Source organism: Phragmites australis, chromosome 11 (genome assembly GCF_958298935.1).
Source record: "Phragmites australis chromosome 11, lpPhrAust1.1, whole genome shotgun sequence".
Classification (NCBI taxonomy): Eukaryota; Viridiplantae; Streptophyta; class Magnoliopsida; order Poales; family Poaceae; genus Phragmites; species Phragmites australis.
The window spans coordinates 31,487,407-31,510,249 of NC_084931.1; the positions used below are offsets into that span (position 1 = coordinate 31,487,407).

The window sequence follows — 22,843 nt, forward strand, 5'->3', positions numbered from 1 at the left end:
GAATGCATGTAAAATTTTGAAATACATGTAGGAAGGGGGTGATGTGATTAGTGTCCACTCCCTGGCTTCCTGCGTGGATCGTGTTTAGAGTTGTATCCTCCATAGTCATAATCCTGAAGCTCTGTCAGAACCCTCGCTGTGTCTCTGCATTTCGGGAGGGTGAGGAGAGGAGAAACTGTGATCACATACACAATGTAATTTTGAAATATTTCTCTTTCAAAAAAACCACTGGTCCTAAAACAGTATGACCACATACGCATTTTTCTGTGATCAAGTGCTTCTTATAAAATCATAGGAAATTTTCGAATAGATTTTTTTGTTGATACGACCTTCTGCCAAAGTCAAACACTGCAGATAGTATGTCTAGCCACTATCCCCCCCTACCCCCAATAGCAAGTTAGCTTCTCAGTCAATTTGAGTTAAAACCGATTAAATAATATACATGTGAGACAGATTAGCTCTGACACGATGCTTCTTAAACACAATGCCAACTCTGTCTTTTTGTTTAGGAAATGCAAACCCCCCCCCCCCCCAAAAGTCACTTGGATTTTGACTTTCCCCCCCAAAAGTTGTTTTGTTGCAAAAAAAACCCCCTCAAAGGTTTGATTTTGTTGCAAAAACACCCCCAAAAATTCTAAAAAATTTAAAACAAATCACAAAAAATTCTAAAAAAAACTAGAGACAATTATAAGACCTTTTGTGAAATTTGTTTTCAAAAATAATATCCTTTGCATCATATTTCATGGAGAGTAAGTTTGAAAAAAAAGAAAAACGTGCAACTCATTTATTAATTCGAGTTAAATGCATAGTTAATTATTTACTAATCCAAAAATCATGAAACAAAATTTTTTAGTCTTCTTACATGATCCTCTATCTTGTAAAAATACATGAAATCTTGAAATAGTTATCGTAACGTGCAGGATTCAGTAAATGGGTTGCAGATAGATTAATTCATAACTAATCCATAACACCCCCAAAATTAGTGAAACCACTTTTATTAGTTTACTTAAACAATTATTTGTGTAGGAAAAATAATGGTAGACATAAAAAAGTTAAAATAACATGAGTTAATAAATGAGCTGCACATTTTTCTTTTTTTTTCCAAACTTCCTCTCCATGAAATATGATGCCAAGGATATTATTTTTGAAAACAAATTTCACAGAAGGTCTTAGAATTGTCTCTAGTTTTTTTTAGAATTTTTTAAATGATTTTTTTATTTTTTTGAATTTTTAGGGGGTTTTTTGCAACAAAGTCAAACTTTTGGGGGGCTTTTTGCAACAAAACAACTTTTGGGGGGGAAAGTCAAAATCCAAGTGACTTTTGGGGGGGGGTTTTGCAGTAAAAAAAAATCAGCTCTTTTATTTCTGTCTGGCGGTTTCAACAAAGATTAACATGCCATTGCCAAAAAGAAAAGAAGATTAACCTGTACAGACCTCTGTCACTTCTGAAGTTACCACATAATTGCCTTCTGTTGCCACAGTTCGTTCCGCATTCAAACAATATGAATCATGTTCTTCCATAGACCAGTAACGAAAATATATAATCAACACAGTGAAAATTAATATGAAATGCCGTACCTGAAGATGCATCGAACAATGGAAGCATTACAAGGATGAAGTTGAGGATGAGCCTGAGTTTAGGCATTATAGTTTGAAGCGGTGATCAGAATTAGGTTTCTACTCCTTATGACTTGACTAGTACAGGACTGTTGGCGAGGAGCTGAAATGTGTCATTGGCCCCCTTATATACGGGCGATGGATTGCTCGTACAGCTGGAAAGGAACGCAAATAATCGAAGCTTTTGCTATGGTGTACCACCGATGATTTTCTCCACGGGCTAGCTAGCGACGAAAGTGGAAACCAATATGGGCTATGCCAATTCCCAGCAGAAGGTCAACTACGGTGTGCTCTTGCAGTCTTGCCTGCAGAAGGCTTTATTCAGAACCCACTACCAGATGCCACAAATTATATATATACCTTTCCCGTTTCTCCGCAAACCTAAGACAAAGCAATTCAGCGTAATGTTGTGCTCTTTCAGAGCGCTTTGTACAATATTTGTTCATGGTTACAGTGTAGCTGTTTTGTTTTAACTGTGCTAGTTGGCCATACAGTTTTACAAAGGAAGCACTGAAGCTACCCGCACTGTGCAGGTGCACGAGCTGGACATGGCCACTTTCAGACCACCGCCTGCGGTACGTGCGCACTCTAGTGTCATTTCCATGTGCAGCACTAGCATACGTAGGGCGCTAGCCGCTAGGGTCGTGGCAAGTGCAATCCGAGCAGCGCCCACTATCGCAGCGCACCGCCGTCGCCGATCAGCTGCTCTGACAATGCACTAGCCGGCGACCTGGAAGATCGGGTGGCTTTGTGCAGGCGAGTGGGCGTTGCGCATGGGCCATCGAGCTGCGTTCGCGCATGATGGCCGGGAATGGCGGGGGACTACAGGCGCAACGGCCAGCTGCAGCCGTGCATGCAGTAGCACCGATGGGGACTTGTGGGGATCGATCCTGCAACAGCGCGAGGGATTCCTAACCTAGTCCAGTCTAGGTTCCAGTTCCATGTGTGCCATCTTGGAGCGTGCGAGCAACGGTGGCAGGGGGCACCATCTCCGGCAATCCGACGATAGCCTTTCCCGGCCCCAATCAAGCCTGACCAGGCCTAGCACGCACGGTTAGAGAAATTCACGTTGTCGGCCTGGCCTAACACTGCCCATTGGGCCTCTGCTTCGATGCTCTCCTCATGATTGTAGGATTTATTTTCCTTTTTTTTCATCTCATCTCACGGGTAAGAAAAAAAAAACTGCACGACCTTCCAAACATCTTGCATTTGCGTTGCGCATACCAATCATCAACGGAACACCAGAGACTTCTGGTCTGTCATGCGAATGCGAGGTTTTCCTAACACACACACACAGCCTTCACATTGCTTATCATCTGGGTTGCCAATGCCAGAGCGACCACCTTTCCGTCGGGTCTCGTCACCTGCACCGGCTCGCACGAACAATACGAATCGAAACCAAACACGCACGCAGTTCATCGAAGGGAGCGCGCATGGCCAGGGGCGTGCGTGCGTGCATGCTCCACCGCACCACCACCACCCGCGGTCTAGTTACCCAGGTGGCCAGGCAGGAAAAGGAAAAAAGCAGCGTCCAACTTGTACACACCAACGCCAAGGCATCATCCATCTGATCGGATCGTGGTCGTGACCGTCACCGGGAGGCACGTGCACGTACACCGGGCACCGCACGCACTCGATGTCCTCGCACTTGTTCGCCGAATATTTCGTCCCTTGCTTGCCTTGGCTTTTGGGCGGAAATTTTTATTAGTTCTTGTGAACGTATATATAGTTATTAAGATCATTTATTTTTATTGAACTTTGTGTTAGAAGTAGGTAAAAAAATTAACGGATAAATAAATATCAATAAAATAGATAGACATACGAGATAATATTAGATGTCTACACGCTACGCTAAGTTAACTTTAGAGCAACTTCAATAATTGAGCTAGCTGTTAGCTCTTATTTTACCATCTTATCTCCACCTCATTTAAAAAAATACACAAAAAAATTACCACTCCAACCATTTATCTTTATAACATCCTCCAAAATAAATGTGGGTTACATGTGGGTCACCACATGATCAATTTTTTTTTAACCCTTCACCACCTCATCATCTCTCTTTCACATCCCACATACGGGACCCATGAGCCTGCCGCGGTCTCCATCATCAAGACTTCAAGAGCTAGCACACTCTCTCTCCTCACCCTCTCTCTCAGCTTGCTAGTCTAAGGTTCTGTTAGTTTCATCTTTGTATTGTATATTATAGCTTCTACAATTTTAAACTGAAACAAATAGATCATTTCTAGCCTCATATTCTAACAATTTGATTGTTAGATTATTACAATATAGTAATTCGGTTTCCCTCTCCCCTTTCCCTCATTTTTTCATGGATTGTCCATCAAAATTACCCGCCTGCCACTCCCATAGCGTCGCACCACCTCTCCTATCACTGTCACCGTTCATGCGCATGGGCACCGCCGCCACCTCCTTCTAGCCCGCCATCCCGGTCGCGGCTGCTCGGCCCACGCAGCCATCGGAGCGCTCCACAATGTCGCCTGTCATCCCGGTCGCCACCGCCGTTGCACCCTTCGCGCTCTTGCGCAGCAACCACGTTGTCCCAAGTGCGCCGCCGCTTAGCCGCACGCCACGTCGCCCCGGGCTGGACCTCCTCCTTGTTGGCAAGCTCCACCGTATCCCGCTGCCCCTCTCTCTCACACACCCTCTATCTGGCTTCCCTCTTGCGTCTCCCTCTTCCTCCCCTTCAGCCCCCTACTGCGCTGTGTCGTTCAATTGACCCAGCTAGCCGATCTCGCTGACACGCCGCGCCACTACTGAATCGACCCGGTTGACCTCCTCCCTTTCTCTCTCTGACTTTCTCCTTCGATCTCTCTCCTTTCTCTATGAGCCACATGAACAAGAAATCTGACCTTATCCTTAGCCTCTCTCGTAAGCCCTATCAATAACTGACCTATGAGTTATCTAAAACATGAGAACATTACAGACAATATATATCAAAAACAATAATTTACCCAACTCAAATTTAGGTTGCCAAATAACTACTACTACTTTTACGACGCGGACGTAGAGTTGTTATCGCTAGCTGAAGTGGCTCCGTTGGAGCTGCCCAAGTGTCTGCATGCGCCGATCACTTGACTTGCATGGGCGCGAATCAGGTCCATCTACATGGCTAGGCTTGGCGAAGGCACGGAGTTGTGAGTTGTGACACAACGCGTGTCCTTTCTACGTGGCGCCCATGCACGTGCTCCGGCGCGCGACGTGTCCCCGGGCTTGTCCCGCAGCTGCAGCTTATAAATAGGCCTTGCTGTGAAGCTCCTTGCCATAAGCTTCAGCTGAGCATCAGGAGAAACCCTGCATCTCCCGAGTGATCAGAGCGATCAGTCAGTTCGTGTTTTAGCTCGAGCCAAGTTTGAGAGATGGCTTCCCACCAGGACAAGGCTAGCTACCAGGCCGGCGAGACCAAGGCCCGCACTGAGGTGACCATGCCGATCTCTCTCTCTCTCTCTCTCTCTTTTTTAACATAATTTTGGTTAGGTAGCACGCATGCTAAAGAATTTTGGTTTGCGATGATGCGGCGTGCAGGAGAAGACGGGGCGCGCGATGGGCGCGACCAGGGACAAGGCGCAGGAGGCGAAGGACCGGGCGTCGGACGCGGCGGGCAAGCGCCACGACGCCAAGGAGGCGACCAAGCAGAAGGCGTCCGACACCGGCAGCTACCTTGGCCAGAAGACTGATGAGGCCAAGCAGAAGGCCGGCGAGACCACCGAGTCCACCAAGCAGAAGGCCGGCGAGACCACCGAGGCCACCAAGCAGAAGGCGTCCGACACCGGCAGCTACCTTGGCCAGAAGACCACCGAGGCCAAGCAGAAGGCTGGCGAGACCACCGAGGCCACCAAGCAGAAGGCATGCGAGACCACCGAGGCCACCAAGCAGAAGGCCGGCGAGACCATGGAGGCCACCAAGCAGAAGGCCTCCGAAGCTTCGCAGTACGCCAAGGACTCCGCCGTCGCCGGAAAGGACAAGACCGGCAGCGTCATCCAGCAGGTCGGCCACCCCACTGCACACACAAGACTGAACAGACCTACAAGTCTGCAACGCGCGCGCAATTCTCATTCACGAAATCCTTCTGTTGCGGATGCTGAAAACCATCGTGGTTTCTTGTGTTTTTATTACAGGCCACTGACCAGGTGAAGAGCGCGGCGGTGGGTGCCAAGGACGCGGTGATGAACACGCTGGGGATGAGCGGGGACAAAGCCGACACTGCCAACACCAACAAGGACTCCTCCACCATCACCAGGGATCAGTAGACGCATGAACCTGCACTCCGTCTTGTCCTTGTTTTCGTTTGCTTGTCCATGAATGGGTCTAGTATGTATGTTTCCGGTTTCGTGATTCCTAGTTTGTGACGAGCGATCTTTGTGTTCGTCAGACTTCTCTCATCTCTTGTGTTTTTATTATGATGTGGAGTAATAAAGTCCGGGCAGAGCCTATATACGAGGCACATATATATGGTTGTGACCAGGATTAAAATTTTGGAGGAGAATGAAATATCTAATTGAAAATCTTCCATTTTTCTTTCACTCGTATACGAAAAATGACTGAAATTTGGGGGTGAACGGAAAATTTGTAAAACAAAATTGAAATTCCTGTTATGATTTGATATGTTCCCGTACATGTTGTGCACTAATCTCTGGTTGATTTTGCCGCTTGGTGATACACCAAGAAACACGCTGCTCAAGAGTCAAGACGGTGAAATGGGTCACTGCTATGAGCTATCTACAACGTTGGGCAAGAATGCTACTTGATTGCCTGTCCAGGTCAGCCGAAGTGCCAAGCAGATGTCTCCCCCTCTGGCCAGGCTGAACAGCGACTTCAGATTCGGAACGCGTACAGGTAAACACGAATGCTGAAGTGATTTGACAGATCAATGGACCTTTTACGGCAAACAGGTGGCTAGTGAACAAGGAGCTGCAATAATTAAGTTTTCGGAATGACTGTCCTCAGGTGACGACTGACGACGGCAAAAATAGCATTTGGGGAAGGGGCTTAGCTTGGGGAAGAGGATTCACCGGTGCGGGCGAGGATCTCTTGAAGATCTCTTAACGTCGTCTGACGTATAGAGGGTTCACGTGTCAGTGACGAACAACGTGACTCGATATTAGAGTATTCGGATCCCACCGGTGCATGCATGGCTTAGAGGGAAGCGATGATTCACCAGTGCCGGGCTTAGAGGGAAAGCCTTTTGGCAGAAGGCTCGCCCGACGCGGCGACGGGAGGTGGGCGGACGACGAAGCGGTGGCCGCTAGGGGTGGTGGAGGACCGCCGGTGGGTCGGGTCGGGGGCGTTAGATCGATAGCTGTTCTGTGAGATGGCAGCTGGCGGCGGCGAACCCGGCGCCGGGGACGGTTGAGGAGGGTGGGCGTGGGGGAGCGAGGTGACGATGCGGTGGTGAAGAATGGCGCAGTAAGAAGAGATCGCGAGTTAGCTTGAGGGAGAAGATGATGTGAGGATCGTCATATCCAAATCGAACAGTGGGGTTCTTAGTCGACAGATGAGAAGAAGCTAGCCCGCTTAAGTTTTTCGCTTTCAAATCAGGTACACTCACAAGTAAAAAAAGAAAAGATTCACTCAACTACGAACTGAAGAGTAGCATATCCCCTGGAAGATGACCGTAATCTTTCAGCTTCCGAAGTAGGTTCGAATTTCCTTCTCCCTCACCTCGGCTTCTTCAGAGATGCTGCGACAGTGCTTATAAACCAAGAAGATCCAGTGGTTCGAGCATCCAACTAGTTTCCTCCGATAACGCGTTGCACTGCAGGATTAAGCCCAAGCTTGTCGGTAAAATGAAACCAAGTCTAGTTTAGTTGTTGGAAGGCGTGGTGTATACGCTCGCAGCCTCAGTAGCCAAGTTCGAGTCCTCGTATTTCTTCTTAATGAAAAGACACCACGTTCCTCCTAGGTTAGGTCTTCGTTTACGTTCTCGAAAAAATCTCTCAATTAGTACTCGTGTTATCACTGAAACTGATAATCTTTGGCATACAAGGCAGGGACAATGATCATACGTCGCAGTAATTTTAGCCGAAACCTAACAGCTCCCACTGGAATTCTTTTTATCTTTGTTCATGCAAGGATGAATGCAGATAGGGCGAGAGTTGGCCTTCTTTGTTCTCGCCCTTCCTGGGCATTTTTCTTTTTCTTTTGGGATCTTTGTGATTACGACCTTGCATCTTATCTTATATTATATTTACTAATTGGATGTTCCTTTTGATATCTCTACATTAATTTAAAAAAATTCTAGAAATTCTCATAAAAAAATAAAACATCCAACCATCGAATTAATTGATTGACTAACTGTAACTATAGATCAACAACCAGACGAAATAGCATAGAAGATTAAAAAACAAATTATAGAGTCCAGTCCCAAGACTACTTCTTACCTTACTTTTCCTTCTTTTTTTTGTTGTAGATATTATTTATCCAACAAGATTATGTTAGCAAACTCCAACTTAGTTACGTTAGCAATCAACACACTTTTCCAAATCAATTATAATCAAACATTACAAAATTAAAACAACAGAACGCAAACATATTACGGATTATCACACAAAAATAATATCAAAAAATTTATAATGTATTTCAAAAAAATAATATGAGATACGGTGACAACATTAAAAATAATAATAATTTCAAAAAATCAAGAAAAAAATAAAAATCAATTTGCATAACACATAAAATGAAAAATATAAATTAGATCTATTCACAAATAATAAACACGATTCCAATATTATGAAAAAATATATATTTATATTTTATATTTTAATATTTAAATATAAATAGTTGATGTATCTTAGCATACAATTATTATTAATATAAATATCTATAATTTAACCGTAAATTAAATTTCTAACATGTACAGTCGTACGGATTGATACGCTAAGTACTCCTTAATCATTAAGTTCTCCTACCGGTTCTTTCGGAAAAAAGGATGAACACAAATTTGGCAGCATTCATCACAGACAGGCCTGCTGTTGAAGAATCTGCTCGGCCCAGCAAAGCCTGCGCAAACCCAGGTATATGGGCCTCAGATGGGCCGGCCCAACTGGAAACGATACTGCAAAAACAAAAAAGATATAGGTTTAGGGCCCATATGCAGTGTCTTCTGGCTCGGGCCGCACCGGATCCGAGACCCCACACCGGACAGCGTGTCGAGGGCCCAACCGCGCAGCACAAGCCAGAAGCCACGCCAGCGACGGGGACCGTCCCCAAAAAGGTCCCGCACCCACCACGCCGGCGCCCCGAAACCCCAGCCGATCGGCGGCGACCGCGGGGCGGGCGGCGGAGATGTCGCTGACCTCGGTGAAGATCAGCGAGGAGGTGTGGCTCACCTGCCTCTCCCACGCCCTCACCACCGAGACCGAGGAGGTCATGGGCCTCCTCCTCGGCGACGTCGAGGTCACACCCCCCACCTAACCCTTCTCAGTTTCACTCGACCCATCCAAGCTTCCCCTCCCGCGAATGCCTGGATGGTTTGGTTTCTTCCTCTCACGAGATCGTGGTTGGTTTTGCTTGCCTACTTGTAGACTTCGAGCAGGGGCGGCGCGACCGCCGTGATATGGGGGGCGTCGCCGCAGATGAGGTGCGAGCGGAAGAAGGACCGTGTCGAGGTCAACCCCGAGCTGCTCGCCGCCGCATCGGCGCAAGCCGAGATATCCTTTCATTTCGCTTCCATTTCTTGAGATTTTGCTTTGTTGCTTGGTGTTGCGTGGAGAAGCGTAATGTTGGGTTTTGGAGGTTGGACTTGACTCCTGCTCGCACAAAATGACGGTCACCATCGGGAAGACTACGAGGGTGATCGGTTGGTACCACTCGCACCCGCATATCACCGTTCTGCCGTCCCATGTAGGTAAGTGATCCGTGTTACCTCCGATTGGTGAATCATTTTGTGCCTAGAGCTCCACTTCAATGAGCTCAAGTGCCCTCCGGTGACCTGATATTGGCATTTATTTATCTCGTAAAATAACCGCTATGATGTCAAATGATGTGTTTCGTTTTGCCTACGCGGTTTAGGAATTTACTAGTGATTTTGTTATTGTAACCGTGCACCTTTTACGTGATCTAGCCCTTACTACATCCCCGCAGATGTTCACTCGCAATTTCTGAATATGGATGTTAAGTATGCTAGAGCCAGTTGGCAGCTAAGTAGTGCCTCTGGTGACCTAATATTTGCATTTATTTATCTTGTAAAATAGCCACAGTGCTGTCCAATGATGTGTGTCGTTTCCGCCTTCCGCCTACGAGGTTCAGGAATTCACTAGTAGTTTTTTTATTGTTAGCGTGCACCTTTTATGTGATCTAGCCCTTACTACATCCCCACAGATGTTCACTTGCCATTTCTGAAAATGGATGTTAAGTATGCTAGAGCCAGTTGGCAGCTAAGTAGCTCTGCTTTTGTGTACTTGAAATTGGAATATGCTATATTTGGACACGTTACTTTGCTCCAGAGATTCCATGATGACACCGACCTATATTGCCTTGAATACAAAGGCAGAAGGTTCATTACTTCGCCACTTGACCGTGATAATGGAGACCTAGAGGATTTGCTAGTGCATCTGCTTTATGAGGTTGTCTCTTTTGAGATGTTGCCCATCTACAGTAAAGATTTATATGACTTCCATGAACCATGTTTTCCAGATGTTCGCACCCAAGCAATGTTTCAGTTGCTGGATCCTGGCTTCTTGGGGCTGATATTTTCTTGTTTTAGCGAAGATGCTCAAAAGGTTATAACTCTTTTGCTTCATATAGACAACACGCATATGTTCTCTTCAGAGCACATGTGCATACATTAGTCTTGCTGAATTGGATTTTGATGTGCCTGCAGGTAGGGAAAATCCAAGTGATCGCCTTTCAGTCACTGGGTGGACAACAGCGTGGTATCGTTCCTCTTGCTATCGTTCCAGTCATTGACCTTGAATCATCCCGGAGTTCATCAGATAATGCATTATCATCACAATCTGCTTTGTTTGAGGGCATTGAACAGGACACAGGGGATTCCAGAGCTTCAAAAAGTAGCAAGGTTTAGTTTGATAACACATGTGTTTGCAGAATTTATTTTTTTAAAACACTTTGCTACATTTCTTTGTTGATCTTTTTATCAAGATGGCCTGTTCTCTTGGGTAGCAGCACATCTACATGTATGCCTATTAGATGGAGAATGTTTAAGACCATAAATGATGCTGGACAGCTGGGGGAAAACGGTAGTAGAAACTGGAATGAATACAAAGCCTAAAATTTAAGATTAAGTGTACAATGTATCACCCATGTCATAGCAGTTAGTTTATGTCTAGCTGGTTTTGGAATTGAATATGTCCTGTCTATTGCAAGCATTATGTTTAAGGAAACCTTTGTTTAAATGGGTTCCAGCTTTAACCATTGACCCATGTTAATCAGTAAACTGAAATTATCGCCCTCATGTTTGTGTTCAGAAATCAGAAAATCCTGGAAGATGCCCTCCTACTTGAACATGCTGGTTCAGCTAGATTATTTTATTAAGAGGCATTTTATGGCGCTTGGGTGGCACCACTACTGAAACATGCAACTGTTAATTAAGAAAAATTAATTATAGGCTTCAAATTTTAGTAATTCTTGAATTGTTCTTCTATCTTGTTGAGTTTTGTATGCTGCCTTCAGTGGCATGTTTGGATGCTGCCATAGCATGATTGAGTAATTAATGCCCTCCATGGTTAATTTTTTGATCGCTTCATTTCAGTTGTTTGGTAAAACCGTAAAGCATATTGCTAATAACTAGTGCCTTTGATGGTCTTTTGTAGATTGTGTCTTTGGTTTGGCAACAGCTGTAAAGTTTTAGATTCAGATTCGCTGAAGGTAGTTACTATTAGATAGAATGGCATATATTTTTAATGGAAGGTTTTGCAACAGAAAGAGATAAGCACTCATATTTGATGTTCTTTCTATATTGATAACCATGCTAGATTAAATATATAGTCTGCCACGTTGTTTGGAATGTACCTTTTGCAAAACTAAGTGCCTATTATGTAGGTTTCTTTAGATGTGGAGTATTGGATTGCAATCGAAAAACGGGCTTCATTACTTCCTACTGTCCTATGTAGTCTAAATTTGATGTACTGCTTGGCTTCACATTCCACCGCAGAGTATCAACACTGGTGAAAAATTTGTATGTGAAGCACCAAGTTGCTGCAATATGAATTTTTTTGGGCAAGCATGTCCACTGATTCTTATCGATTGGCGTGTTTTTTTTTTTTTTGGCCTCTTGTGTATGCAATTTGCTGGGCTCACGTTATTTAGTTGATTTGTGTAACTTTAAGTATCATTTAGTAAGCATGTTTAATACCTTTGTTGTGTTCTGACAAGCGTGTAGTAAGCTAGTTTCTGTATAATAAAAGAAACTTTATATGTGGAGTATGTTCTCTTGTGTTTTTCACTAGCTTATTCAGTAAATATTTGTAGAGCAATTGAAGTTGTAGCTAGGATGCTAGGTTCAAGACCATTTTTTTATTCACACATTTCAGTTATGCATGGTGTTGGGGTTCTCACGTCTGAGCTCTTCAGTTGGAGCTATAGTTAATTCATGCAGTTGTGTGTGTGTGTGTGTGTGCCTACTTACCAGTACCATTGGCAAACTAACTGAACATTTGTCTATTTATTTAGGCCCGGGGAAGATCTCCAGATATGGATTTCTATTCTCATCCTGACACAAATCATTCAGCAAAGCATCAACCCGGAGAAAACGCTATTGTTGCGTACAATCCTGATAACGCACCTGAAGCGTCTATTGATCCTTATGATTCAGATATGACCCCAAGCATCCAGGAGGCTTTGCACCGGTCAAATATGGACATATGGTATCCAATTAATTAGTTATCTAAATCCTTTTATTCCCTGAACAGTTACACTAAACATTGGATGCATATATTTTAGAAACATATAGCAATGTTACACTAAACATTGCGATTCTTTCTCATATAGCTACTGTCATAAGTTCCTTCTCTAAAGAAACTACGAGTAATAGTGTTGTGTGGCTTGTGTTTTTTCCCAACAGTCATTTTATTGACTCCACATTGTTCTTTTTCACACTAAACCATTTAATATGTGAATATCATCAAACAGATTGTGCTTTAGTGTTGTTCTAAGTATGTTCTCATATGCATTGTTGTTGTAATTTCATGTCATCTCCTTAGTTTTGTATGATGTATCACACGAGACCAAAAGTCCAAGACGAAACACTTTAAGGTTACTGTGTATTATCAAGATTTGTTGCTGATGGATTTACCAAGAGCAGGGTGGTGTAGTACGATCATTAGTTTCTAATATACAATTTCTTGCCAACAGTGGTGCAGAGTATGTAAGGAAGGAGGTGCCACTTTTTGTCTTCCCTACAAGGAATCTGCTAAAACTGGAAACCACATTGACTTCTTACTGTGATATGCAACGGGTCCTTTTTGAAGAGGAACAGTCAGCATACAATCAAGCCATGCAACAAAATATTTGGTAACTCAAGTTTCTTCAGGACTATAGCTACAAAATCTCATACTTCTGTGCTAAATGTTGTATGGTTCTGTTGCAGTGATGGGAAAATTCACCCTCTTACATCTATTCACCATGCATCTACATACAACTCTTCTCTCTGCAAATTAATGGAGTATTGGTGAGAACAAAATCTCCTTGTCACATTTTAGCCAAATACTGTGTAATCCTCTATTGACTTATCAGTCTCACATTCTGTGTACCAGTTTGAGTCCAGCTATAACTGTTCTTCAGGATCGTGTGAAGGAAAATGAACTTCGGGTGAGTAGACTGGCTTGCATCTTGTGACACTGGAGCCTTGGAAGGGACTAATATCTACTTCCACATGTGAACAGTTATCTATGTTACAAGAGGAGGCTAAACAACTTGAGGCTGAGACGCAAAGTATGCGAAATGATTCTCCTCGTCGCATGATGAATCAAGGGGCTGGTGGCAGCAGTTCCCCAATGGCTCGGAACAAGCATCCTTTCTCCAGCCAAGGGAGCCCTAGAAGCCTGAGCGGTGGCAGCAGGAGGAAGGCTTATTGATTTTGACCATGCTCACCCTGTTGCTGTGATGAATATTGCAAGTCGTGGATCCATCGGATGCTCCCTGGAGCCCCAGATGTTCTGATGGACTAAGGCGCATACAATGGCAATGTACATAACCATTCCCTTTCAGCACTGTGCGGTAGTGAAAGTCTCCAACAGTCTCATTTTGCCTTGTATTAGGGTTCCTTCTTATCCTGCTGCCTAAGCTGCGCCAAATCCTCCTATCCATGGTTGGCCTGAGCTTGTAGCCTGCACACTGTAGACTGTACTGAACAGCTGTTGCTAAGATGCTATCTTTATTTCTGGGGCTGGCAAAGATGAAGGTTGTCGTTGCTCCGTAATTGGAAAAAGGAACTTTACCAACCAATTTGTTCAGTTGTCTGCAGTCACACTTGCTTCTATGGTCCGAATGCTTTCTCCCAAAGGGAAGACATTCACTAGAAAGAATCTTGTGTACAGATGCACAATGTATGGAGCATCCTGTTGCGATCTAATCTGTATGCAAACGGTTATCCAACGTGCTGGAATGATGGAACTCCGTGGGTATTGGTGACACTTTCTCAAGCTTCTTTACTCGTCCAGTACTGGTGACACTTTCTCACCGCAGAATGTGCTGTGACTCAGACAGGTCGTGCCATGGTGTGCAGACGCGTTTGGAAATTTTCGGAACTGAAGTGATGGGTCAAGAAAGGAAGGTGCTAATTTGTTCAAGTTCAGACCTCGGACTCATGGTCGAGCAGTCAAGTGGGCTGTGAGCCTGTCTGTTCGCCGCAGAATGTTTGCGTCCGAGTCACCAAGGAAAGAATTGGGACCTCGCCGGACAAAAGGGGACCCGTCGAGGCCGGGGACGCCACCTACGCGAGGCCCAACAATGGTGCTGTCCCGAGCTCGACAGGGGAACTAGGTAAGCTGCATCTCAGCTGTTCATGCTTCGTACACAACGCAGAAGTGCAGGACTGAAGACCAGATGGCCGTCCATCATTTGTGTTGATTGGGTTTATACATAGCGGTTTCGGTTTGTTTCCTCTTCAAAGCGTATAGTATTTTGAGCGTCTAGTAGTTGTTATAGACTTGTAGAGTAGTATGCAACTGGAGTAAACTTCTTGATGGTCTGGTTGACCCTGACCAATGCTAAACATCCATACTTGACTAGCCCTTTCACCTTTGTATGGAGTTGGTCCACCTTCTTGGACCCGCTCCGCTCGCCGTACAACCTCCTCCGGCTGCTACGAATTTGCTGCAAGCGTGTACAGTACTACAGTGGGCTGGGCTGAGGTTAGCTGTCAATAAAAGATGCCACATAAGATTGTGACGTGAAGGGGATTTGAGGAGGAGAGAGAAATACAGTTTAGCATTTAACGGATGGTCTATTAAACAATTTGTTCCTGTCTAAATCATTATATAAGGGGTTATTAATGTCTATAGTATTATATGTGAGTCTTATAGGTAATTTTATAGATAGTATATTGTATGAGTTGTTTTCATTACTATTTAGAAATGACATAAATGAATTTTATAGACAAGAGCTATCTAAATCACTGTACATGCCGTGAGCAGTTGGTGAATGGAAGGGCCAATCGGGAAGCCGCATGGGACGAGGCACAATGGAACCAACGTCCCTGCGCGGGACATCCATCCCTCTCCTTCCTCCCTTGAACGCGTCGCCGACACGCAGGCGTAGCAACCCCGCGAAACGGAGCAGGCGAATCAATCGGTCAGCAAGCCATCGACGGGCGATCAGAGTACATTATCCCAAGAAACCGTGGCCATTTTTATTCTTCGAGTCAAACGGCCACGTCCCTTTCAGTTCCAGAGTTCCCTCCCTCCTGCTCCATAAAGATTTGATCTTTTATCGCAATCGCTCCCGGCGACGACGGCTTCTGCGTGCGTACGTTCTCCTTGATTGATTCCAGCCGTATATCTACAGGGCAAGTTCAACGCCGGCTCACCTCGCCAGCCACAGGCCCACGGACGCGCGCGTGGCTTCTCTCCTCCGGCCGGTGCCTTCGATCTCTTGCCGCGTCCAGGAGTCGGCGGCGTGCATGGCGGGGCTGCAGCGGTCGAGCGAGACGTTCCGGCGATCGGGCTCGTCGGGGATGGTGTGGGACGACAAGAACTTCTCCGGAGAGATCAAGCCGGCGGCCGCGGACGGCGCCGTGGAGCGCAGCCGGTCGACCGGGCACGAGCACGGCGGGTACAGGGCGGCCGGGCGCGTGCCGCCAGCGCTCGACCCGCCGTCGCCGCGCGTCACCGTGTGCGGCTTCTGCAGGCTCTTCGGCGGCGGCGGCAAAGGAAAGGACGGCGGCAAGGCGAAGGCTAAGGGGAGGCGCCACTGATCTGTACACTCTGTACCGGCATCGATCGGAACACACTCCAAATTTGGTAGTTTCTGTTAAGTTTATTTCTTCCTTTTGTGGGGTGTCTTTCTCATGTCCAGGTAGTGATATAGCAGAAAGAATCATAATTGAGATGAAGTGAATAGTAGGTGTCAGACTGTCGGTGCTCTCGTGAATTTGATTGTGCAGCGTGCTCTCTGTTCTTCATTTCGTGAGAAACTAAAGCTTTGGAACACAAAATTTTACACGAAACAGTTCAATTTCTATCAGAATTTGGAAAAAGTTCCATGTTCTGACGGTGGCCTGTATTCTGTCAGTGGTTAGTTACTGTGAAGAACTTTTGCCTTGTAGCAACACTGAATTGCTCTAGTTATGACTTATGAGCTTGTGACAAGCCATGGAGGATTACAGATAGGAAAGACCCGTGGTTTACTACCTGTAAAGCAAAAGTTTTGGTGACATTGAAGGTGGACTAGATGCGTTAACCTCTGCATTTCATCCAGCAGACCAGCAGTATTGCTTTCAGTCTGTGTAGCAAAGGTCAATGCAGGTGTGCATTTCTATTCAATGAACTTACTCTATATACGAACGGACAGATCGATCTGTACATATACCGGAACACACAGGCACCCAAGCTGTTCGCCAACTGGTGGTGGTGACTGACAATTTTCAGAAATTTGTTTGCCTGTTTTATCAGGCTCCTTTATTTCTTGTTACGCATGGAATTAATCATCGCCTTCCACGCTCTTCTGCCGCACGGCATTCGCGACGATGATGAGCTGCTTTCTTTGAAGAGTCAGAAGATGGAATTCAGCTGAACATCCATTCAGCATTTCCTATGCTATCTGCATTCGGATCGAGTTCAGACATAGCAGAGTGTTCAAACTTGGCGGCAAAAAAAGAAACAACTACAATTTTTTTTTTTTTTGCCATTTCAGCAATCCTGGAAACGACAATTCATCAGCTGGAGGTTTCATTCTTTGTTTTGAAGGGAAAAAAGGACTATCATGCGTCACACATGCGTTGACACACAGAAAAACAATACAAATGCAGACATGCGACGTGCCTGAAGTCTGAACTGCATTTGGTGGCTGATGCGATTCAGTTCCTGCGCTGTGACCCCCCAAAAAATACCAAATTCAGTTCCTGCGCCATACTGAAAATGTACTCCAGTAGTTGGTGGCTGTTGGGGAAGCTAGTCTCCACGGGAATTATGAACACACGTACATACAGTACACAAATAAAACCAGTCCATACCACCAAATCAATTGAATGCTACTTTCCCCCTTGTTTTTCTCAAAGCCAGTTCGGCGGACACAAAAATGATAGATAAGAAAAGCAAAAAATCACTGGAGTGGTAAATAGCAAAACTGAAAATAATTACTCTATAATCCCGTTATCTTTTCTTCCATCGATCATTTGACCAATGGTTGCTTTTAAAAAAAATGGTTGCTTTTCAAGAGCCGGAAAAGTCTGAGGTGATTGATTTTGATAGGAAAAAGGCAGGCATGTCTAATGGTAGCAATGCTTGCCAAGAATCAGAAAAGGAGTGTGGATCCTAGTATTGCTGGAGGAATGACCAAAGGCAAAGATGGGAAGGGAGAAAAAAAGACGTTGTGGATTGGGCCTCAGGTTTCTAGTGCTTCCTTTCCTTTATGCAAGCGCTGACATTGCCGTGCTACTGTGCTTAACCAGGCGATGGAGCAATTTTTTACTCTGCTAAAAATGAAGGCTAGTTACAGTTTATCATGTGTAAATCAATACTATTATTTTTCCCAACAGAAGGCACAACTGTCAACTTTGACATGGTTCATGCAAACCTACCACCAACCCCCCCTGATTTTCTTCCCCCTTCGGTGTAAATCAAGGCCTTTATGGCTTGTTACCATCCAATAACCGCGCAAAGGACAGGACCTTTCCAACTACAGCAATTTACCAGTTGCCACTTGCCACACTTGATTATCTACATGAAGCGAGAGAGATTTTCAATCGGCAATCACGGATGCTTTGCCCAATCAGCAGATGACCACTATTTCCCCTTGCCACATGCAGAAATCTCAGGATCATCACGCATCGTTCACCAGCTTCCTCCCGGGAAAGGCCAACAGGACGCCCGGGCCAGGCCACCACCACCGCGGTACAAGGCGGCACATGCATGCTATTTGCTAGGTGTCCTACTACCACCACCACCTGTTTCTTCCAGCATTCGCTTCATTGTCCGGTCCTTTCGCCTCTCTCGAGGCTGCTTTCGGTGCCTGTGCGCGCGCAACAGCGGCGCCGAGCTAGCCAGACAGCTAACTGGTCGGTGCAAGAATGGCCATGTCGTCCTTGCCGCTCGCGCTCGCGGCTCTGACGACCGCGCTTCTCCTGTGCGGCGCCGCCGAGACCCGCGTCCTCCTCACGCTCGACGACTTCGGCGCCGTCGGCGACGGCATTGCCAACGACACCCAGGTACATACGGTCCTCGATCCACAATTCGTGCACGCCTGAGCGGTCATCTCGATTCGATAAGCGGGAAAGAACTCGGGCAGGATTGACCTTGCACGCTGTTCCGAAACCTCCAGGCTTTCTTGGACGCGTGGACCGCCGCGTGCACCTCCAGCGAGCAGGCCGTCCTCGCCGTGCCGCCCGGCAAGGCCTACCGGATCTGGCCGGTGCAGCTCTTTGGTCCCTGCAAGAAGAAGCTCAAGCTGCTGGTACGTAGCTACTAGCTCTGCACCGTCCGGCTTCGCGCGCTGTGCTCAGTGCTCTCTGTTCACGCTGCTGCTGCTGTTGTGCCAGATTTCGGGGGCGATCGTCGCGCCGGCGAGCCCCGACGAGTGGGCCGGGCGGGACCCGATGAAGTGGCTCTACATATACGGCGTGGACGACCTGTCCATCAGCGGCGGCGGCACCATCGACGGCATGGGGCAGGAGTGGTGGGCAAGCACCTGCAAGCGCAAGAAGACCCAGGTAACCAATTAATCGGTTCAACCACCAACAGCCCAAACTGTATGTATTCTGAAGTTACTGCGGTGAAGTGAAGTCACCTGAATTCTCTAAACCATGGCTCTGCTCTGCTCGTGTTCTTGCAGCCTTGCTACGAGGGGCCTCGTCCAATGGTGAATGCTCTGCTCCCGTGCCGTTCTAGCCGGCGGCGAGGGGATGATCGGCGACCACGACTGATTCTTTTGAACGTTGCTGTTGATTTGCAGGCGGTGCACTTCGAGGAGTGCAGGGGAGTGAGCGTGCAGGGCGTGACGCTGCAGAACGGGCAGCAGTTCCACCTGACGTTCACGCGGTGCTCCGACGTGAAGGCCAGCTTCCTCCGGGTGACCGCGCCGGCGGACAGCCCCAACACCGACGGCATCCACCTCAACGACTCCTCCCATGTCCAGATCATGGATAACCTGATCTCGACAGGTCTGTACATACCCATGCACTTACTCGATTAGCAATCAAGATAAGATCAGAACCGGCAATTAGTTGAGTGGACAAAGTTTTGTCGAAGTCGTAGTACTACTCGTTATGCCTTGACATTGATGCAGGTGTAGCCAAGTCCCACATTGCTGCTGCTGGCTATATTTCTCTGGTTCCTTGCAGCACCCAAAAAAAAAAAAAAAAAAAAAAAATCAAATTAAGGAATATCTCTGCCCAATACTATTTTGACCTTATATGCAAACTTTAACTCCCTACCTCCGTCCAAAAATACAAGGCACATTTTATTATAGAGAAGTCAACTTTATATATTTTGACCAAAGTTATTGAAATTATAAGTATGTTTGATTCATATTTCAAAATGCTTCCACACTATATTAATCTTGTAGCTATAAATGATATATTTTGTGAGAAAATAATGGTCAAAATCTAACTTTGAAGAACATGCCACACTAAAATATGCCTTGTATTCTTGACGGAGGGAGTTGATTGCATCACCATCGCCGTTTTTTAGCAATCAATAGTAATATGACTAAACTTTTTTAAAAGACTTAGATGATTAAGTTGGTTGCTAACAAAACAATCTTTCCAGGGGATGACTGCGTGTCAATGGTTGGCAATTGCTCCGATGTCCGTGTAAAAGACATTTCATGTGGCCCTGGCCATGGTATCAGGTAACGGTGCTTCACCTCTGTAGGCTACGATCTGATCTCTGCTGCTCGGATTACCAATATAACACACGGCACGTGTCTGTCAGCATTGGAAGCCTCGGCAAGAACCGGACCGCCGACATGGTCGAGAACGTGAAAGTGGACACCTGCTTGCTCACGAACACAACCAACGGTGTACGGATCAAGAGCTGGCAGGTACGAGCAGTGCACGACGCAAGAACAATCTTGTCAGAACAGCACTTGCAGAGCTGCATTACAAGTTTACAACACGTGCAACTTCTGTTTCCAGGGAGGCATGGGGTTCGCTCACAGCCTGCGGTTCGAGAACATCGTGATGAGGAACGTCTCCAACCCCATCATCGTCGACCAGTACTACTGCGACCAACCAACACCCTGCGCGAACCAGGCACGTCATGATCGACTGCTCGATCACCATTTCCGAGCCTGCAGCGCGAAGCACATTCATTTGCATCGTCTCTCAGGCCAGGCCTGAAACTCTCAACATCTTTGCGTTGCGAACGTGCAGACGCAGGCGGTGCAGGTGGGCAAGGTGGAGTTCGTGGACATACGGGGCACGTCGGCGACGGAGCAGGCGATCAAGCTCGCGTGCAGCGACGCCGTGCCGTGCCGGCAACTGGAGCTGACGAACGTCAACCTGACCCTGGAGGGCGGGGGGCAGGCGTCGGCCTTCTGCTACAGGGCGTCGGGGAAGAGCGCCGGCACGGTGGCGCCGCCGTCCTGCCTTGGCAAGCGCGACCCCAGAATGTTGAGAGACACAACGGCTGACGAAACCGAGTCGTGATGCTTGTGACCGAAAAGATGCTGCCGGTTACCAACACAGGTTGGCTTCGGTTTCTTTGTTGAGCTCTTGTTGCAGCGAGGCAGTGACTGAGGCATGCATACATACACGATTGAACCTGTAGGTTGAAGCTGTTGTCATACCGAAACTTGTCGATTGTACACACTGCTTTGGTGTTGAGAAAAATCTACAAAGAAAAAAATACAGGATTGTGGGTGAACGATGGGCTCGGCCCAGGTAGTCCAATGCAAGTGGATCTAGGCACGCGCGTCCAATTACACTTGCCATTCGGATTTACACAAACAGGAATAATTCTAGTCATGCGCCTTGTGGACAAAAATCAATTTAGACCTAAACTAGCAACTACACACGTGTTATACGTGTGAAATCAATTCAGTATATAACAATTTATCATAACAGATGAATTATAAAGGAGTATAGATGATCATTTGAAAAGGAAAAAAAAACAGTCTACCACCACTTGACGTGTTGGAGGCCGACCGCACGAAGTAACTGAAACCTGACCTGTCTGCTATAGGAACACCTAACTAGCAAATGGTTGATGGATTCCAACTCCTGATCGCACAGAGCGCAGGTAGGGCTCGAAGCGATGCCGCGTCGGTTTGAGACGCTCGGCAGTCCCAACAGCGGTCATGAATTGCCAACCAGACAAACATCTTGTATTTGAGCCCATGATAAGTCACTGCACGGCCATTTGATAGCGCCGGTGAAAAAGGACATTTGAGAACGGCTTACGCATCAGGACCACCAAGGTAGTAGTAACTGTCTCCATTTCTCCACCTGAATCAGAACATCCATATGTGTCAGGAACTCAGGTGAAAATACTGTAAAACCTGTACGTACGTGTGAATTCTGCTGTTCAGAACGGCGGCGGTTTCGCCCGCAAGGTGAAGTTCGAGAGCATCGTGATGAAGAACGTCGCGAACCCGATCATCATCGATCAGGGATACTCCGACCATCTCGCAGATTCATCTGAAGCACCGGTATACACACACTGAATCCAACTCCCAGTGTCGTCTCATCGTCTGACGCACACTGCATGCACAGCATACAATAGTTTGTCTCTGAACTTTGCGTTGGAAAAAATTGCAGACAGCTGCGCGTGCGGTGCAGGCAGAGAAGATAAACTACATCGACATCAGGGGCATGCGGTGACGTTCTCGTGCAGCGACGCCGCGCCGTGCAGGTGCCTGTCGATGACCAACGTGAACCTGACTCGGGTGGCAAGAGAAGATCAACTACATCGACATCAGGGACATACTGGCAATTGTCTAGCTTGCTTTGCCCTCATGCCATTTCATGCATATATTATAGCTCAAGGCAGCTAGATGAGTTCGTAGTAGGTTGTTATTCTGTGGAAGAATACAAGAAGACATATGAACATTGCTTACAACCAGTTGAAGGCAAGACATTTTGGCCTAAGTCTGAGAGGCCAAGACCTTGACCTCCAGGATATGTTAAAATGCCTGAAAGGCCAAAGAAAGAGAGAATAAGAGAGGCATATGAGAAGCCTAAAGACACTAAATTGCCTAAGTTTGGCACTGCCATTAGGTGCAGAAAATGTAAATGCCAAGGTCACAGTAGGAGTACATGTGATAGGAGTGGTACAGATCAGTATGCAGCAAACAATACCCAACCAGCACCAGCCCCAGCTCATAATGCTATGGTTACATGCCTCAAGTCTAAATCTTACATTGATGTAATGATGCAGGTTACCGACTTCAATTTTGTAGGTCATGGTGGTTGATTCACAGCATAGCTCTACAAGCTTAGGGAAGAGGAAGAACACAACATCTACTTTCAAGTCTATTGCTGCGACGACAGCAACAACAATACAAAAATGTGAGTTCCATTGTACTCTAACCAATGCAAAAGTTGTACATATTTAACACAAATGTATTATTTCATACATTTGTGCAGTCAAAAATGCCC

At 46.3% G+C, this 22,843-nt stretch overlaps 4 protein-coding genes across 4 annotated transcripts; all 4 read left to right on the forward strand.

Moving 5' to 3' along the window:
• The first annotated feature begins 4,912 nt into the window (after window positions 1–4,912).
• Window positions 4,913–6,085, forward strand: LOC133885275 (late embryogenesis abundant protein, group 3-like). The gene is made up of 3 exons (XM_062324961.1): window positions 4,913–5,051; window positions 5,158–5,619; window positions 5,751–6,085. The coding sequence occupies exons 1-3, from the start codon at window positions 4,992–4,994 to the stop codon at window positions 5,880–5,882; spliced, it is 654 nt and encodes a 217-aa protein (XP_062180945.1). The 5' UTR covers window positions 4,913–4,991; the 3' UTR covers window positions 5,883–6,085.
• Window positions 6,086–8,813: 2,728 nt separating this feature from the next.
• LOC133884766 (uncharacterized) lies at window positions 8,814–14,030 on the forward strand. Its single transcript, XM_062324315.1, has 10 exons — window positions 8,814–9,027; window positions 9,156–9,281; window positions 9,391–9,478; window positions 10,267–10,352; window positions 10,454–10,648; window positions 12,262–12,455; window positions 12,943–13,101; window positions 13,178–13,258; window positions 13,344–13,398; window positions 13,473–14,030. Exons 1-10 carry the CDS (start codon window positions 8,917–8,919, stop codon window positions 13,662–13,664), a joined length of 1,287 nt encoding a protein of 428 aa, XP_062180299.1. The 5' UTR covers window positions 8,814–8,916; the 3' UTR covers window positions 13,665–14,030.
• A 1,198-nt stretch (window positions 14,031–15,228) lies between these two features.
• Window positions 15,229–16,397, forward strand: LOC133884767 (MAPK kinase substrate protein At1g80180-like). Its single transcript, XM_062324316.1, has one exon. The coding sequence runs from the start codon at window positions 15,710–15,712 to the stop codon at window positions 16,001–16,003; it is 294 nt and encodes a 97-aa protein (XP_062180300.1). The 5' UTR covers window positions 15,229–15,709; the 3' UTR covers window positions 16,004–16,397.
• Window positions 16,398–17,387: 990 nt separating this feature from the next.
• On the forward strand, window positions 17,388–21,147 carry LOC133885626 (probable polygalacturonase At1g80170). Its single transcript, XM_062325360.1, has 9 exons — window positions 17,388–18,454; window positions 18,568–18,699; window positions 18,785–18,955; window positions 19,078–19,104; window positions 19,198–19,405; window positions 20,013–20,094; window positions 20,178–20,286; window positions 20,381–20,497; window positions 20,618–21,147. The coding sequence occupies exons 1-9, from the start codon at window positions 18,317–18,319 to the stop codon at window positions 20,891–20,893; spliced, it is 1,260 nt and encodes a 419-aa protein (XP_062181344.1). The 5' UTR covers window positions 17,388–18,316; the 3' UTR covers window positions 20,894–21,147.
• The last annotated feature ends 1,696 nt before the right edge of the window (window positions 21,148–22,843 follow it).

Bases quoted from the DNA above. Each gene is read 5' to 3' on its own strand.
- LOC133884766 (XM_062324315.1), top strand. From the start codon at position 8,917: ATGTCGCTGACCTCGGTGAAGATCAGCGAGGAGGTGTGGCTCACCTGC. The intron at 10,353-10,453 runs GTTATAACTCTT...ATGTGCCTGCAG, and splicing joins TTAGCGAAGATGCTCAAAAG to GTAGGGAAAATCCAAGTGAT. The intron at 12,456-12,942 runs GTATCCAATTAA...TCTTGCCAACAG, and splicing joins CGGTCAAATATGGACATATG to TGGTGCAGAGTATGTAAGGA.
- LOC133885626 (XM_062325360.1), top strand. From the start codon at position 18,317: ATGGCCATGTCGTCCTTGCCGCTCGCGCTCGCGGCTCTGACGACCGCG. The intron at 19,406-20,012 runs GTCTGTACATAC...CAATCTTTCCAG, and splicing joins GGATAACCTGATCTCGACAG to GGGATGACTGCGTGTCAATG. The intron at 20,287-20,380 runs GTACGAGCAGTG...TTCTGTTTCCAG, and splicing joins TACGGATCAAGAGCTGGCAG to GGAGGCATGGGGTTCGCTCA.
- LOC133884767 (XM_062324316.1), top strand. From the start codon at position 15,710: ATGGCGGGGCTGCAGCGGTCGAGCGAGACGTTCCGGCGATCGGGCTCG.
- LOC133885275 (XM_062324961.1), top strand. From the start codon at position 4,992: ATGGCTTCCCACCAGGACAAGGCTAGCTACCAGGCCGGCGAGACCAAG. The intron at 5,052-5,157 runs GTGACCATGCCG...TGCGGCGTGCAG, and splicing joins AGACCAAGGCCCGCACTGAG to GAGAAGACGGGGCGCGCGAT. The intron at 5,620-5,750 runs GTCGGCCACCCC...TTTTTATTACAG, and splicing joins CCGGCAGCGTCATCCAGCAG to GCCACTGACCAGGTGAAGAG.